General features: G+C 37.0%; 2 protein-coding genes across 2 annotated transcripts; both read left to right on the top strand.

Moving 5' to 3' along the window:
- Window positions 1–1,172: 1,172 nt before the first annotated feature.
- Window positions 1,173–5,563, top strand: LOC121748603 (probable protein arginine N-methyltransferase 3). The gene is made up of 7 exons (XM_042143070.1): window positions 1,173–1,532; window positions 1,993–2,496; window positions 2,588–2,685; window positions 3,544–3,622; window positions 3,735–3,992; window positions 4,113–4,280; window positions 5,003–5,563. Exons 1-7 carry the CDS (start codon window positions 1,209–1,211, stop codon window positions 5,456–5,458), a joined length of 1,887 nt encoding a protein of 628 aa, XP_041999004.1. The 5' UTR covers window positions 1,173–1,208; the 3' UTR covers window positions 5,459–5,563.
- A 639-nt stretch (window positions 5,564–6,202) lies between these two features.
- Window positions 6,203–12,952, top strand: LOC121748364 (2-oxoglutarate dehydrogenase, mitochondrial-like). The gene is made up of 9 exons (XM_042142672.1): window positions 6,203–6,384; window positions 6,805–8,458; window positions 8,763–8,989; window positions 9,074–9,406; window positions 9,989–10,235; window positions 11,126–11,254; window positions 11,333–11,548; window positions 11,691–11,814; window positions 12,501–12,952. Exons 2-9 carry the CDS (start codon window positions 6,908–6,910, stop codon window positions 12,728–12,730), a joined length of 3,057 nt encoding a protein of 1,018 aa, XP_041998606.1. The 5' UTR covers window positions 6,203–6,384; window positions 6,805–6,907; the 3' UTR covers window positions 12,731–12,952.
- The last annotated feature ends 227 nt before the right edge of the window (window positions 12,953–13,179 follow it).

The following is a 13,179-nucleotide window of genomic DNA, read 5'->3' as shown; positions in this document are numbered from 1 at the left end:
TAGAGTTTTTTAATAAAAAAAATCAAAAATCGGGATGTCCACCGGGACGTCCGCGGATATCTCACGTCCGTCGGGGACGACAGCGTCCTCCTCTCCTGACGCAATAGCGGACGTCCCGCACGGACGACCGGCACGCCGGTCTGACGTCCATCGGGACATCCGCTATTGCGGATGCTCTAAACTATTGTCCTATAATAGTGCTCCACTGGTTTCACCGTAACTAATTGATTTCTTTTAAAAGCAGAATTTAAGAAAATAAAGTAAAGAAAATAAATAAGAAAAATAAAAAATAAGTAAGAGAGAATAAATATGCTGCTTTGTCCTAAAAATAAAAATCATTCACTTGTAATAGGACAACCAACAAAAAGAAATTAATCACTTATAGTGGACGAAGAGAAAAATAATTATGGGCAATTATTCAATTTTTCGATCGTTTTTTGCCTAAATTAAATCCAACTAAACCGGAAAACCTAAATTTTATGAAAATTAAAACAAACTGAATCATCGAAAAAGCAAAATCCAAACTACAAAAATTGGTCTGAACCGGAATATCAAAATTTCTCAAATATATTCGAAAAACCGAAATCCAGACCACAAAATCTGAATCCAAAAAAACAAAATTGCACGAATATATTAAAAAATATGTTAGAATCACAGTGATCGACTGATCGAATAATATGTTAGAATCATAATTATTGACTGATCGACTAAGTTCAAACATCAATCGGACAAACTTGTTGTAATGATGTACTCCCTCTGTTTTTTAAAAATAGAAATTTTTAAAACGATACGAGTTTTAATGCAAAATTATTAAATGAAAAGAGATAAAGAAGAAAATAGATAAAATAAAAGAGATGAAGATAAAAAGGTAGTGAAATTAGTATTAGAAGATGATGGGTTCATTTTCTAAGATAGAAAGTGTCTATTTCCAAAAAAAAGACTAAAAGGAAAGGGTTTTCATTTATAGCTTGCGGACCGGTCGATCTACATGATAAGGATTTTGAATGAGTTTTCAAATGGGCCTAGTCACGAACCTATTTAATCATTGCGGACCGGTCTGATCTGGAGTATATTTTAAGGATTTTGAATAAATTTTCCAATGGGCCTAGGCCCGAACCTATTTAATCACTCTCATAAACTCGACTGACCTTGAAATTAGGGTTTAGGGTTTAACTAATTTTGAACCTTCAATTATCTCTCTGCTGAGCATGTCAATGGCGACGAACCAGGTAGAAGGAAATGGCAAACTAAACGACGAGCTAGTGAACTCAAAATGGCATTGCACTGACTCCGAAGATGACGAAAAAGAGTTGGAGGATGAGACTTGGGACGATTGGCAAGACGAAGACGATGATGCAGAGGAGGATTGTTCAAACCTGCTGTGTCTCTTCTGCGACTCACTTTACAGCTCGTGCAGTTCGCTGTTTGAGCACTGCGCGTCGGCGCACTCGTTTGATTTTCACGAAATTAAGAGAGCTCATAAGTTGGATTTCTACAAGTGTTTTATGCTCATCAATTACGTTAGGTCCCAGGTAGCAATCATACATTAAAGACCATTTTGTGCTTTAGTTCATTGAAATTGTGATTTATTTGTTTTGATTTGGATTTTAATTTGGGATTGAATGTTATGGTGGTGCTATCAGCAATGGTAGGGTAAACAATGGGTTTTATCTTGTTTGATAATGTTTTACCTATCGATTTCCGCTTTACATACCATGCAAGTACGAAACAAAACACTGTTAAAAAGTACCAGTTTCATACAGACGCCATTTTTAGGTCATATGCATTTACCTACTATGAAAGAGAATGCAAATTAGGGTTAACTGATTTGGAATAGCCTTGATTGAGATGTTTTGATAAATATCTCATGAACATGAGCTACTATTTGGGTTGATTTATACTATGTATTTTGGTTAAGATGCATGTTTATATAAGTTGGACTGTTGGGTGCATATCTGTACTAAGATATTTCCTTTTTCTTCTCTTTATTAGGTAGCAGCTAACAAATCTTGGAGTTGGGAGACAGCAGTTAGTTTTGATGGGAACAGGTTTCCATGGGATGATGATAAGTATCTCAGCCCCTTTCTACAAGATGATCCCCTGTTATACAGTTTTGATGAAGATGGTGATGTAGACGAGGAGTGTGAAAACATGGTTGCTGATAAAAACGAGATCGATTCATATTTATCTCAATTTGAGCCTATTGATATTCATGAGGATTTTTCTGATAGAGGAGCATCTGAGTTTCATGGGGGAGATGCTGTTGAATCATCTTCTCTTAAAGACGTGACTGCTGCAAAGCCTTTTAAAAGCCTAGTGGTGGATGATACTAGCAATGGAGGGGATTGGGCTTTGTCCACCGGTAATGGGAAAAGCAAGTTGGGCACTTTTCCTTTGTCAGAGATTGTAGTAGCAAAAGAGATCACGGACATCAATAAAAATTATTTTGGCTCATACAGTTCATATGGCATTCATAAGGAAATGATCAGTGACAAGGTACCATCAAATGTGAATGATTTCATTCAGGATGAGCATATTCATTTATTTAAGATTTGATCATTTGTTGAAATTTAAAGGGTATGTGCAGGTAAGAACTGATGCTTATAGACAAGCTCTTGTGGAAAACCCTTCTCTTCTTAAAAATGCAGTTGTTATGGATGTTGGTTGTGGGACAGGCATTCTAAGGTTAGAAAGTTATGCTTAATCTTATGTCTATTTTACCTAAATTCTTCAATTATATAATTGTGTTCAGAACCTAAATGGCTTGATTTCTTCTGAGATTGATTGCTTCCTTATTCCTTTTGGTATACTAAGATAGTAATATATAATGAGAATGCATTATAAGTTCCATGGACTGTTTGAATGAGATGCATATATCTAAAATATATGGCATGTATAAGTATTATATTGGCTTCTAACATCTGGACTTCAACTGCGGACTGGAAGCGGATAAAATTATATGGAATGAATTCTGCAAATAAAACAAAACGAGAATAGTAAACAAAACGAGAATAGTAAGTTTAACTATAAAATTTAAATAATAAAGAAGAGAACGAAAAGGGAGATAGAGATATAAAAGAAACATGTTTGCTCAAAATAAGGTTGTGTTATGGCGCTCTTAACATCTTATATTTATCCTTGACTTTGCCAAGAAGAACAATATGAACTTAGCAATGCAATCTGATTACTTAACCTATGCTAACCACACTACTGTCGAGATGGAATGGTGGCTTGCCTCTATAATAGCCAATGTTATAGTTGATATTCTTCTCTATAATAACCAATGTTACAGTTCCAATCTTTTGCAATCAACTTAATCTAACCCCAGTTTGCATGACTGTGACGCAATCTTTAGTTTGGTGTTCCATCAGTTGATATATTTTGTTTCACGGGATTGATTATGTTCTCATTCATGGTATAGCAAGGCATAACTGATTTTCTAGAGTTCCTTTTAGCAGAAATTGTGTGCTTTTGTTTATGTTTTTTGTATCTGAGTTTTGCTTCGTCCTTTTTTGACCTACACTCTGTTCCTCTCCGTGGCAGCCTATTTGCAGCCCAAGCGGGAGCTTCGAGGGTTATTGCAGTTGAAGCTAGTGAGAAGATGGCTGCAGTGGCTTGCCAGGTTTACTTTTCTTTGATTTATTATGAATGTCCTTTGAGACAGTTAAAATAGTTTACATTTGGTAGTGTGTTGTTTTTAGATTTCTAATTTCTTATAATTTAAGTTTGTGCAGATTGCAGGAGATAATAATCTTCTGTCAAATGGAAGATCCGGTGATGGCAGTCAACAAAATGGATCTATTGAGGTAGTTCAAGGCATGGTTGAAGAGCTTGATAGTGTTACGCACATCCCACCTCAAAGTGTTGATGTGTTAGTGAGTGAATGGATGGGCTACTGCCTCCTTTATGAGTCAATGCTTGCCTCTGTACTCTTTGCAAGGGATAAGTGGTTGAAGCCTGGAGGTGCTATCCTTCCTGACACGGCTACTATGGTGAGTAAGCTGTCACCACATCTCTACTTAGCCCTTGTTCAACTTTGGTTGCTTCTATACTTGGATGTTGTCCGGTCACTTTAGAGCTGATAACAATTTTCTCCACCTTTACACATTCAGTTTTTAGCTGGATTTGGAAGAGAAGCTACTAGTCTCCCATTCTGGGATAATGTGTACGGCTTCAATATGTCTCATATTGGCCGTGAGGTTGCTGAGCATGCTGCCCGCTTTCCCATTGTTGACGTCATTGACAGTTCTCATATTGTTACGGACACAAAAGTTCTTCAGGTTAGTGTTCAATGTCTTCTTTTATGTGTTAGCAGAGAAAAACCAACAATTTCCCCCTTACAGGATTAGGTTGTGAAGCTATTATCCTTACTAAGTTCCAAGATGTTCATCCTTTCCTCATGTCAAATATAGCTTTCTGTGTTATGATTATGCAATAAATTGATGCTGCTATAATTAATAGATTAAGGAGTAGCTTACATAACCTCTGTATGCATCTTTAGGCTTCACATTTATTTATCTTAGACAGGTTCTTAATACAAAATTGTAAATATCCACACATAAGTGAGTTCTTTCATTTCTATCCCCTAACAGTTTGAAGATGTGGATCAACACTATTCTAGACCCTTTTTGTATCCTTGTAAAGCAGCTCCAATTTTTGAAGTCATGGAATTATACAATTAGATCTCTAACTATTGCTGGAATGTTGAACATTCGTAATATAATTGAAGGCAGACTCTGGATTTCTATGAAGCATGAAACCTGAAACTGTAGGAATCTTTGAAAAATTTCCCCATTCACCCTCTGAAGAAATTTAAATGCATTAATAAACTAGGTAAATTCTAACAAAACTATGTCCTCTCGTTGCCTTTATACGCAGCAGAACCACTATGATTGTGAAAAAGGTTGAATATATGAATATTATGGTTATGAGCCTTGTCACTTTCTACAATGGTTACTAGTTTTTGCAGTCTTAAGCTTAACATAAATACATCTATTTTCAGAGGTTTGACTTGGTGACAATGCAACCAAAGCACATGGATTTTACAGCCATTGTTGAACTGGAGCCAAAGTTGTCGCCTCAATCGAACACCCCTCCTGATTCTAAATCAGAAACCACTTGGTGTTATGGAGTTGTACTGTGGTTCGACACTGCATTCTCTGAGAGGTTTTGTCGTGATAAGCCTGTGAACCTGTCAACATCACCCTATGGTCCGAGCACCCATTGGTCACAGACTATCCTCACATTTAGAGAACCAATCGCAATGGCCTCAAACAATGCTGGTGAGAAACTTGCACCAGTTGGTACCGAGGAATGTCCTGCTGCAAGAATACAAGCCCGGGTAAGTGTCGCCCGATCTGTTAAACATCGCAGCATTGACATTTCGATGGAACTTACTGGAGTCGACCATGGTGGTAGAAAACGCAACTGGCCTGCGCAAATCTTCCTTATAAACTAATTGCATGATTTATTTGGAGAATTTATTGTTTCTTTGTACTATTAAATTAAAGCATCAAATTTTCTTAATATAAGATCAAAGCATTTGGTTGGCGAAGCTTTTTCACCTGTAGTTGTTTATGTGAATTGAATTTCTGATGATTTGTCACATTATTGCTGAGAGACGTATTTGCCTCTATGAGGATCAATATAATCTACTTTATAACATTTTGATAAAAATCAAATGATGTTACCTTTTACGCTTAATAATTGTAATTAAATAAATAACTTATATCCAAATGTTTTGTTTTTAACCAAATAATTTTACCTTTTTGATTTGGCACACGATTTTGATTTCTCCCCTAGTTTACTTTAGTAGAAAAATCAGTTAATTGAACTAATAATTCACGTGCAGACAATTTTTGGTTGAAAAAATCGTGACAACGCAACATTACACATTGAATGAGTGCTGATAGGTACATAAATAGTTATAGTAGAACTAAGCATTATTATTTCAAATATATAAAACTTCAAAAAGCAAATATTTCACCAATACTCCTATATTAACTTTTCTTCCAAGAAAAGTCTATTTTGAATGTTTCCATTAGTTTCTAAACATTTTTTAATTGGAAATGTAATTATTATCTCAAAGATTTTAGTATTTAATACAGATATTTGAAAAGAAAATCTTTTACAAGTATTTTTAAGAAAAGACAATCTATTAAGAAAGTAAATTGAATGCAATTGGACTTTATGATCATAGCATTTACTTCTTACATAATCAACAATACCCAAAAGAAATAGGGAGGAATCTCCAGAAGTTTATGGAATATGTCGAAATTACTGTACAGTTGATGAAAAGAAAAGAAATTCGAGAACTGGAAAACAAAATAAAACACGCAACCATCTCAGATTCGGGGCTCAATCTCACTTTCTCTCACAATTGAGGTATCGAAATTGATTATTTTGTCATCTTAAGCAAAAATGTAGTCAAACAGTTTCAAATCAAGGATTGTTAGCGTCTGTTGCGTTGTTGATCTGCCTAAAAAATTTCATCTGAGCTTCTTTCTTCAGCTTTCGCCATTTTTAGTACGCGAGCTTAATTATAGTTGTAGTTTTTTTTTATATCTTTTTGCTTGTGTGTAATTTTAAGACTTTTTTTATGGGAGTTTGTTTTCTCATTTTTTTGTGCTCTCGTATGATGGTTGTAATGTGGTTGACTGCTCTGTGGAGTTAGTTCACAATTTAGTACAGTATTGTACTAAATTTGTTACGCTGATAGAATGAATATCTCTGGCTGATTAATTATGGAAAATTGTGTTTTTTGGCTTATATGGTGTTTCATTGCGATGTTTATTTGTTGATTAGGTTGTGACGTTGATGGATTGAGTGCTCATATTGGTTAGTATTCTTGGAAAAGGACTGAATTTGGATATAAAGTGATAGATTTGATCGTATATTGTCGATAGCAATGGCCTGGCTTAAAGTGGGGTCCACTGTTGCAAAGCATGCCATTCAGAGAACTTTAGCGCATAGTTGTTCGTATGCAACGCGGACGAGGACCCTGTCTGCTGGAAACAGATATTTGCATTCGACTGTGTTTAGGTCAAAGGCGCAATCTGCAGCTGTTCCTCGTCCAGTTCCACTCTCCAGGCTGACTGATAGCTTCTTGGATGGGACAAGCAGCGTGTATCTGGAAGAGCTTCAGAGGGCCTGGGAGCAGGATCCTAATAGTGTTGATGAATCGTGGGACAATTTCTTCAGGAATTTTGTTGGGCAAGCTGCCACCTCACCTGGGATTTCAGGGCAAACCATACAAGAGAGTATGCGACTGTTATTGCTCGTGAGAGCATATCAGGTTTATGGTCACACGAGAGCCAAGTTGGATCCGTTAGGTTTGGAAGAGAGGGATGTTACCGATGACCTCAATCCAGCCCTTTACGGTTTTTCAGAAGCTGATCTTGATAGAGAGTTCTTCATTGGTGTATGGCATATGTCTGGATTCTTATCCGAGAACCGCCCGGTGCAAACCCTGAGAGCGATATTGAGAAGACTTGAACAGGCTTATTGTGGAAACATAGGCTACGAGTACATGCACATTGCTGATAGAGAAAAATGCAACTGGCTGAGAGACAAGATTGAGACTCCGACACCAACTCAGTATAGTCGCCAGCGGCGTGAGGTGATCCTTGACCGTCTTATTTGGAGTACTCAATTTGAGAACTTCTTAGCTGCCAAGTGGACTGCAGCCAAGAGGTTCGGGCTTGAAGGTTGTGAGACGTTGATTCCTGGCATGAAGGAAATGTTTGATAGGTCCGCAGATCTTGGAGTGGAGAGCATCGTCGTTGGAATGTCGCACAGAGGGAGATTGAATGTTCTGGGCAATGTTGTGCGGAAACCTCTTCGGCAGATCTTCAGTGAATTTAGTGGTGGTACGAAACCTGTGGATGAGGTTGGTCTTTACACTGGAACTGGTGATGTTAAATATCATTTGGGAACTTCTTATGACCGGCCAACAAGGGGAGGCAAGAGAATTCACTTGTCACTGGTTGCAAACCCTAGTCACTTGGAAGCTGTGGATCCTGTAGTGGTTGGAAAAACTAGAGCCAAACAGTATTACTCTAATGATGTTGACAGAACAAAAAACATGGGCATTCTGATACACGGTGATGGTAGTTTTGCTGGACAAGGTGTTGTCTATGAAACTTTGCATCTTAGTGCTCTTCCAAACTACACTACTGGCGGTACCATTCATATTGTTGTGAACAATCAAGTGGCATTCACTACTGACCCAAGATCAGGGAGATCTTCTCAGTATTGTACAGATGTTGCGAAAGCTCTGAGTGCTCCAATTTTCCATGTCAACGGTGATGATGTGGAAGCAGTAGTCCATGTCTGTGAACTTGCAGCAGAGTGGCGTCAAAAATTCCATACAGATGTTGTTGTTGACATCGTGTGCTATCGTCGATTTGGCCACAATGAAATTGATGAACCATCATTCACTCAACCGAAGATGTATAAGGTCCATTTTGTCAATTCTCTTGCTCATATTTTCTTTGAAATCAAGATCTGCTTCTCTCACCGTTTCTTCTCAATTTGCTCAAACCTTTGTTATTATTCCTTCTTGATACTCAATATGTATATATAAGGTCCTTGCTGTTAATTTTCTTTTTCTACTTCTCTGTGATATTAGGACCGGCTTCTACTGTCGCTTTTCTACTTGTTATGAAGCTTTGTTATCTTTCCTTCTTTTAGTACCCAATATCATTTTTCCATTCATTATATAGTAGAAGCTTCTGATTATTGTACTTTTATGATTTGTACAGGTCATCCGGAATCATCCTTCCGCACTTCAGATTTACCAAAACAAACTTCTAGAATCGGGTCAAGCTACAAAAGAGGAAATTGATAAAATAAACACCAAAGTCCTTTCCATTCTAAACGAAGAATTTATGGCCAGCAAAGACTATGTGCCTCTGAAAAGGGACTGGCTTTCAGCGTACTGGGGTGGTTTCAAGTCTCCTGAACAGCTCTCTCGCATTCGTAATACTGGGTAAATTTTCACCAAATAGAGGTCCTTTGATAACATTGTTTGTTGCTTGTCTCAATTCCGGATGCTGAAATGTTTTATTTGCAGAGTAAAACCTGAGATTTTGAAAAATGTTGGCAAAGCCGTTACAACTCTCCCAGAAACTTTTAAACCCCACCGAGCAGTAAAGAGGATCTTTGAAGACCGTGCAAAGATGATTGAAACAGGTGAGGGCATTGACTGGGCAATGGGAGAAGCACTTGCTTTTGCAACCTTGTTGGTCGAGGGAAATCATGTCAGGTTGAGTGGGCAGGATGTGGAGCGAGGAACTTTCAGCCACAGGCATTCTGTTTTACACGATCAAGAAACAGGGGAAAAATACTGCCCCTTAGATCATGTTATGATAAACCAAAATGAAGAGACATTTACTGTTAGCAACAGGTATTATATGTCCCTATTTCCTCTCCACACATACGTGCTAAAAAGATACTCTGTCCTTGCACGCTCTGGTTGGAATCTTATTATTTCAAGTGAACTATATCCGTGCAAGTGTGCATAAGCATTCATCACCCACAGCTTTCTAACTGATTGTTCGATTAGGTTTCTTAATAAGAATAAGTTTCTGATATTGAAGATGGAATTGATGTTTTCTGAACTATAAATATTTAATGGGTTATTTATTTTTCCATGGTACTTATTTGTTAGAAACTTTTTATGTGGGGAATCTGAGGATTTGGCTGCTAAACTATTTCTCCACATTGAATTATGTTATATTTTATTCACTAGTTGAAAAGTTTTTACATGCAATGGTGCAAAGAAAGAGTGTTCATACGTGATTCCTGTGCCTTCTGTCAATTCTTGTGATTTTAAATATTTAGAAAAGCCAAAATTTACCATATGTGCTGTGCTTTTTATTTGATACATAAAATAGGTTGGTCCTTTTAGGAATTTCAAATTCTTAGGAAATTGTTCATGAGAATGAGAAGATGCTGATATTTACTCTTTATCCTTGCCCATTCCCAGCTCTCTTTCGGAGTTTGGAGTTTTAGGTTTCGAACTAGGTTATTCCATGGAAAATCCCAATTCACTGGTACTCTGGGAAGCCCAGTTTGGTGACTTTGCCAATGGGGCTCAGGTGATATTTGACCAATTTATTAGCAGTGGGGAGGCAAAATGGTTGCGTCAAACTGGATTAGTTGTCCTGCTACCTCATGGATATGATGGTCAAGGTCCTGAACACTCAAGTGCTCGTTTGGAGCGTTTGCTTCAGGTATCTCTTTATGATCCTTCTACTCTCTTTATAACTTTTCTTGTATTACTTGTCTTGGTTTTTCCTATTTCTATTGTTGGCTGTCGAGCTGTCTGAATGATGCATCCTAAAAGTACATTGAGAAAGACTAATAAAAATAGCTCTGAACAAGAGTGTATTCCACTGCATCAAGGTCAATGGCTGACTGTTTTCCTGGGGAAAACACTGAACCTATTATGTTTTCTAAGCACTGGAAGAGGGCAGTATTTTTGAGGCACTGGCCTTATTGAACCATGCACATTTGTAACCACAGTTGAGCAAAAAGTTTAAGTTATACCAACAAAATTTGATGGATTTCCATGCTTTTCGTAGTGCTTATACATTGGTTGAAATCAATATTTCTATGAAATTTTATTCGCATGTGATTTTACTGCAGCACTTAGAGGAAGTTTGGCTAAGGTTATTATAAGAGCTTGTAAGTTTCAACTATTTGTTACATGTTCTTAGAACTTACAGTGTTTGATCATATTTTTGTTTGATTGTTTTGATAATTGAGCATATAACTATGTAATGATAGTTACAATCATTAAAAAGTAGGTTTTTCAAAATGAGATCTTTTTTGATCCTTGCCTTTTCGAAAAGAGCTCAGAAGCTTCTGTCATCTTATTTTAAGAGCTAATAATATCCACTGTAAAAGATCTTGTAAGCTCTAAACCATCACATATGCTCTTTTAAGAGCTTGTAAGCCCAGCGAACATTCTCTGATCCCCTCTTCTGAAATTTTGCAGTTGCTTTCAGAACATTGTATCTGTTCATCCCTTCTTTTATGCGATATCCATTTAGTTTCATAGTTGATATGCGTGATTTTTTGTTTCGTGAACTGAAAAGGTACTTTTCCTGTTACAATACAGATGAGTGATGAACATCCCTATGATATCCCCGAGATGGACCCTACACTTAGGAAACAGATTCAGGAATGCAATTGGCAGGTGGTTAATGTTACTACTCCTGCAAATTATTTCCATGTTTTGCGTCGCCAAGTAAGTTCTTTTAACTCACTATATCTCTAAGATTGTGCAGCTGCATCTAGTTTCTCACCTGTTGCATATTTGTTTCAGATTCATAGGGAATTCCGTAAACCTCTCATTGTGATGTCCCCTAAGAATTTACTTCGTCACAAGGAGTGCAAATCAAATTTATCCGAGTTCGATGATGTTAAAGGACACCCAGGTTTTGACAAGCAAGGAACAAGATTTAAACGTCTCATAAAGGACCAAAATGATCACTCAGATCTTGAAGAGGGTATTAGACGTTTGGTTCTTTGCTCTGGAAAGGTACGGGATATTCTTCTTTCTGAATTTCCCTCCCCCCCCCCCCCAACACAGAGAGAGAGAGAGAAAAAGGAATAAGTATGATGTCATAGTAAAAGATTGAGAGTATGATTTTACAACTGTAGTCTATGGTTTATATTTGCAGATTTACTATGAGCTTGACGAAGAGAGGAAAAAAGTGAATGGAAAAGATGTAGCAATTTGTAGGGTCGAGCAGCTTTGCCCCTTCCCGTTTGATCTCATCCAGCGGGAACTGAAACGATACCCAAGTAAGTCTTCAAAACTTGCAAATATACAATAAATGCTGTTTAATCAAATAACTGTACATGAAGTTGCCTATCCACTTTGACAAAGACAAATTGACAAATTAAGACCTTTTATTTAATATTTATAAATCTTAATCATGTTTTGTGTCCCAAACTTTCAGCATTCTTTCCAACGTACCTCTTCTCTTCAAAGACCTTCGATTAGACTTACAGGAATTTTGATTTATGTGTTGTTTGACGTAACCTGGCGATATAACGATGAGCCACCTCATCAGATTTTTAGGTGGATTATAGTTTCATTGAGATGAATTTTGTTTGTTGGGTTAATTATGTTTTTTGTCCACAACTTTTAGTTTTTTAAGGAAAACATGAAAGTTGGGCACACAACATATGATTAACCCTTCACCCCAAAATCTATCTTAATTGAATTGTAATTCACCTTAAAATCTGGCAGAGTTGACTAGTTGTGCCATCACCGGACTTTGTTATACAAGACACAAATCAAACTTTTTACTGAGTTGAGAGTTTTTAAGAGGAATAAATAACATAGAACATTTTTCTGAAAAATGCTGGAAGTCTTGGGGATACAAAATCTATGTTGAGGTTATGAACTCCAGACAGATTATTTGAATCATCATCACCATCACCATCACCATCTAGAGTGATTGCTTGGTCTGTGATTGTTTCAGATGCGGAGATAGTGTGGTGCCAGGAAGAGCCCATGAACATGGGAGCATACAGCCACATCTTGCCACGTCTTGGAACTGCAATGAAAGCTCTTGGTAGAGGTACTGTGGATGACGTCAAGTACGCTGGCCGAGCTCCATCTGCGGCGACTGCTACCGGCTTTTACCAAGTTCACATTAAGGAGCAGACTGAACTTGTCCAGAAAGCCTTGCAGCCTCTTCCAATTACTTAGGTACAAATAACACCTTCTGGATCGAACCAACGTGTGTTTTCGCCATTTTTTGCCTTCCGCAGTCATGATTTTGGGCTGTTTCTGTATTTGTGAATAAAATTTGTCGCTGAACTCATTCAAGCGTCCTAAAATGAGGAGTATACATTTTCTGCCCTAACGAAATTGTGGACAGTTTCGTAATAATTCCTTATTATTAGTACATGATAATATCAATCTTTTAAAGTTCTATTTTTTTTTTTGTTTTTCCTTTATTTTAGTTGTTATTAAATTCCTTATTATTAGTACATGATAATATCAATCATTTGTTTTCAACAAAGATGTATGTATCGATGAGTTTTTTCAATGGTGTTACTTGTTAGTTTTACCTTTTGGTACTGTGTTGAAAGGAACATACTTATCATTCACCGTTTAGCTCAAAATGTCTTTTAAATCTCATATAATAGCAATAA

This window comes from Salvia splendens, chromosome 9 (assembly GCF_004379255.2).
Source record: "Salvia splendens isolate huo1 chromosome 9, SspV2, whole genome shotgun sequence".
Lineage (NCBI taxonomy): Eukaryota > Viridiplantae > Streptophyta > Magnoliopsida > Lamiales > Lamiaceae > Salvia > Salvia splendens.
This window is presented reverse-complemented; position numbering and strand designations above follow the sequence as displayed.

Bases quoted from the DNA above. Each gene is read 5' to 3' on its own strand.
- LOC121748603 (XM_042143070.1), top strand. From the start codon at position 1,209: ATGTCAATGGCGACGAACCAGGTAGAAGGAAATGGCAAACTAAACGAC. The intron at 1,533-1,992 runs GTAGCAATCATA...TCTCTTTATTAG, and splicing joins TCAATTACGTTAGGTCCCAG to GTAGCAGCTAACAAATCTTG. The intron at 3,993-4,112 runs GTGAGTAAGCTG...TTACACATTCAG, and splicing joins TTCCTGACACGGCTACTATG to TTTTTAGCTGGATTTGGAAG.
- LOC121748364 (XM_042142672.1), top strand. From the start codon at position 6,908: ATGGCCTGGCTTAAAGTGGGGTCCACTGTTGCAAAGCATGCCATTCAG. The intron at 9,407-9,988 runs GTATTATATGTC...GCCCATTCCCAG, and splicing joins ACATTTACTGTTAGCAACAG to CTCTCTTTCGGAGTTTGGAG. The intron at 11,255-11,332 runs GTAAGTTCTTTT...TATTTGTTTCAG, and splicing joins TCCATGTTTTGCGTCGCCAA to ATTCATAGGGAATTCCGTAA.